The 2191-nt window shown below is 41.4% G+C and overlaps 1 protein-coding gene across 1 annotated transcript; it reads right to left on the bottom strand.

The window, feature by feature from the left end:
* Positions 1 to 271: 271 nt before the first annotated feature.
* Positions 272 to 1918, bottom strand: LOC126379765 (alpha-(1,3)-fucosyltransferase B-like). Its single transcript, XM_050028582.1, has one exon. The coding sequence runs from the start codon at positions 1916 to 1918 to the stop codon at positions 272 to 274; it is 1647 nt and encodes a 548-aa protein (XP_049884539.1).
* Positions 1919 to 2191: the final 273 nt, after the last annotated feature.

Here is a 2191-nt window from a genome sequence, read left to right as displayed (position 1 = left end):
TTTCAACGTATGTAGATGTCAGATTAACGGACGACCTGAAATACTTGGGAGTTAATTTAAGTTCTACGTGGCAGTACTGGCGTGAAGAGAAATGTTATAGAGGTGGGGAATTTAGATTAGCTTGTTTGAACTGCATAGATTAGCAGCGGGTGGGTTGCTTCCACGTGGTAAAGATACCGTAGCAATATTATTTAAGTTCGTAAATGTACAGACGAACTCGCGTCCAAATAACGTATCTCTGACGATGACTTTGTATTGTTGATACTTGTACTTACTGGGTTGCATTAGTTACGCTGTCAATTTTAATAGTTACCACAAGTGCTTCGGTAGCATTGCGAACAACCTTTTCCGTGTCATTGGCGACATTTTCAGTAATATTGACATCTTTTTCGGTAGAATTAACAATATTATTAGTGCCGGTGACAACAACCTTCTCAGTAACGTTACTAGTAGGGTAGGTTGCAGTCGTCGGCTTCTTCCGATTGAGGAGTAGATCGTAAGCATAGTCAACAGATTTCTGAGCCTTTTCCACCACTTCTGGCCACGTCTCGTTCATAATTCGAGTCAAAGTTACTGCAGATGTAGGGGGGAAACAATCGTAATGTCTTCTAGTCACCATGTTGATTTGAGTCCAATTTTCATAAATCCTTTGACAAATAAAACATTGGAACACGTTCATGCTCTGGACGAAGTTGATCTCGTAAGGCCTCGTGCGGGCTTCTGTGTACAGCGTCTCACTTGTGTAATAATGAGAAATTTTGTGATCTAAATATTCTTCGTATAACGTGTCATTGGCCATCAACGCCTGCAGATGTTTACCCATCAGCTCAGGCGTAGGGAAATCTTCGATCAGAATAGCTGACTTCTCATTCGGCAGCCACTCCCTGATCGTGGGCGCACCGTAGTATATGGGCACAACGCCCAGTCTGATCGGACGCCACAACTTCTCCGTTATATAGTCGTTGCAAATACCATTCTCTATAGCTATCATGAACTTATATCTGGCTATGAACGTGAGCATATCGTCATCATTCAAATGACAGAGATATTCGTTGTCGTACTGAGCAGAAGTATAATTAAAAGGCATGGGTTTGTTGTTAAGACATGCCCCGTAGGAATCTACTTTGATATATTTCATCAGTTCTGTCACATAGTCATCTCGTTCAGTATATGTGTCACAGTTTGACTGTATGTATATTACTGGTGCGATCTGTGAGAGCAGAGCGTTCTTCGTACTTGTATTCACAAAATACTGCGGGCTCATTATAGATTCAATTGATTCGACCCACGTTAGTGGAATTGGTATATCGCTGTATCTGCTGAACGTTGATGAGTAATTGAACAAATTCAATGCTTTCTCCAGCACCAGTTCTGGCGCCCTCTTGGGCCATTCGTCGTGCATCAAACCCCAAAGCGTTCGTCGGTTCCTATGTAACGGTAGATTGGAGAAATTTATAGTAGCGCCATAAAACAGGTAGGCGTCTGCTACGGGCGGTTCGTATTGCTCTGAGAAGACATCGCACCTTACCTTGATGTCTCCAACATAACATACAATTTCACGGTCCTGAGGATCTTCCGATAGCCACCAAGCGTCAGTGCGCCACACAATGGAAGGGTTAGAGGGCTCAATTTTTTTAGGAGCTTCATAAACCCGGACGGGACGTTTTCCTTGTTCTTTGATGATGAATATTACCAAGAGGGTGACGATTGTAAGTGAGACTATTAAAGTGAAAATTTCCTGGATAAGTCTGGCATTTCTCCGGGAATAGCCAAGGTCCACCATCATGAGAACGAAGCCGCTCGGGGGGTCTTCAAAGCGGTCATTTCCTTTCCGTTCCCGGTTATCTTTCTTTTTCGTTTCTACCTTTTTCTGCGGCTCATCTTTAGGTTTTTCCTCGCTTTTCTCGCTTTTCTTCATGTTGCAAAGATTGTGTGTGACGTGTGAAAACAAACTTACCTTTAAATATCTTTTCAATTATTTTTTTCTCTTAAATTCCTACATTTGAATATAATTTAACGGAATATCAATTTTTCCTCTTGTAAGTCATACACTATTGACACCAAAAATTGACATTATAAGTATACGAAGATATTCTTTACTTCAGATTGACGTAGACGGCATCTTCATGCCAGTCTTAAGAAAATCTAGAGCTTTTAAAGGAAGGACCAAGGAGGAATTCTTTTTAATGTG

This window comes from Pectinophora gossypiella, chromosome Z (assembly GCF_024362695.1).
Source record: "Pectinophora gossypiella chromosome Z, ilPecGoss1.1, whole genome shotgun sequence".
NCBI classification, from domain to species: Eukaryota; Metazoa; Arthropoda; class Insecta; order Lepidoptera; family Gelechiidae; genus Pectinophora; species Pectinophora gossypiella.
The sequence above is the reverse complement of the archived record's forward strand: the minus strand, read 5'-3'. Positions and strand labels throughout refer to the sequence as shown.

What these genes read in the sequence shown, in the direction of transcription:
- LOC126379765 (XM_050028582.1), bottom strand. Translation starts at nt 1,918, where the DNA reads ATGAAGAAAAGCGAGAAAAGCGAGGAAAAACCTAAAGATGAGCCGCAG.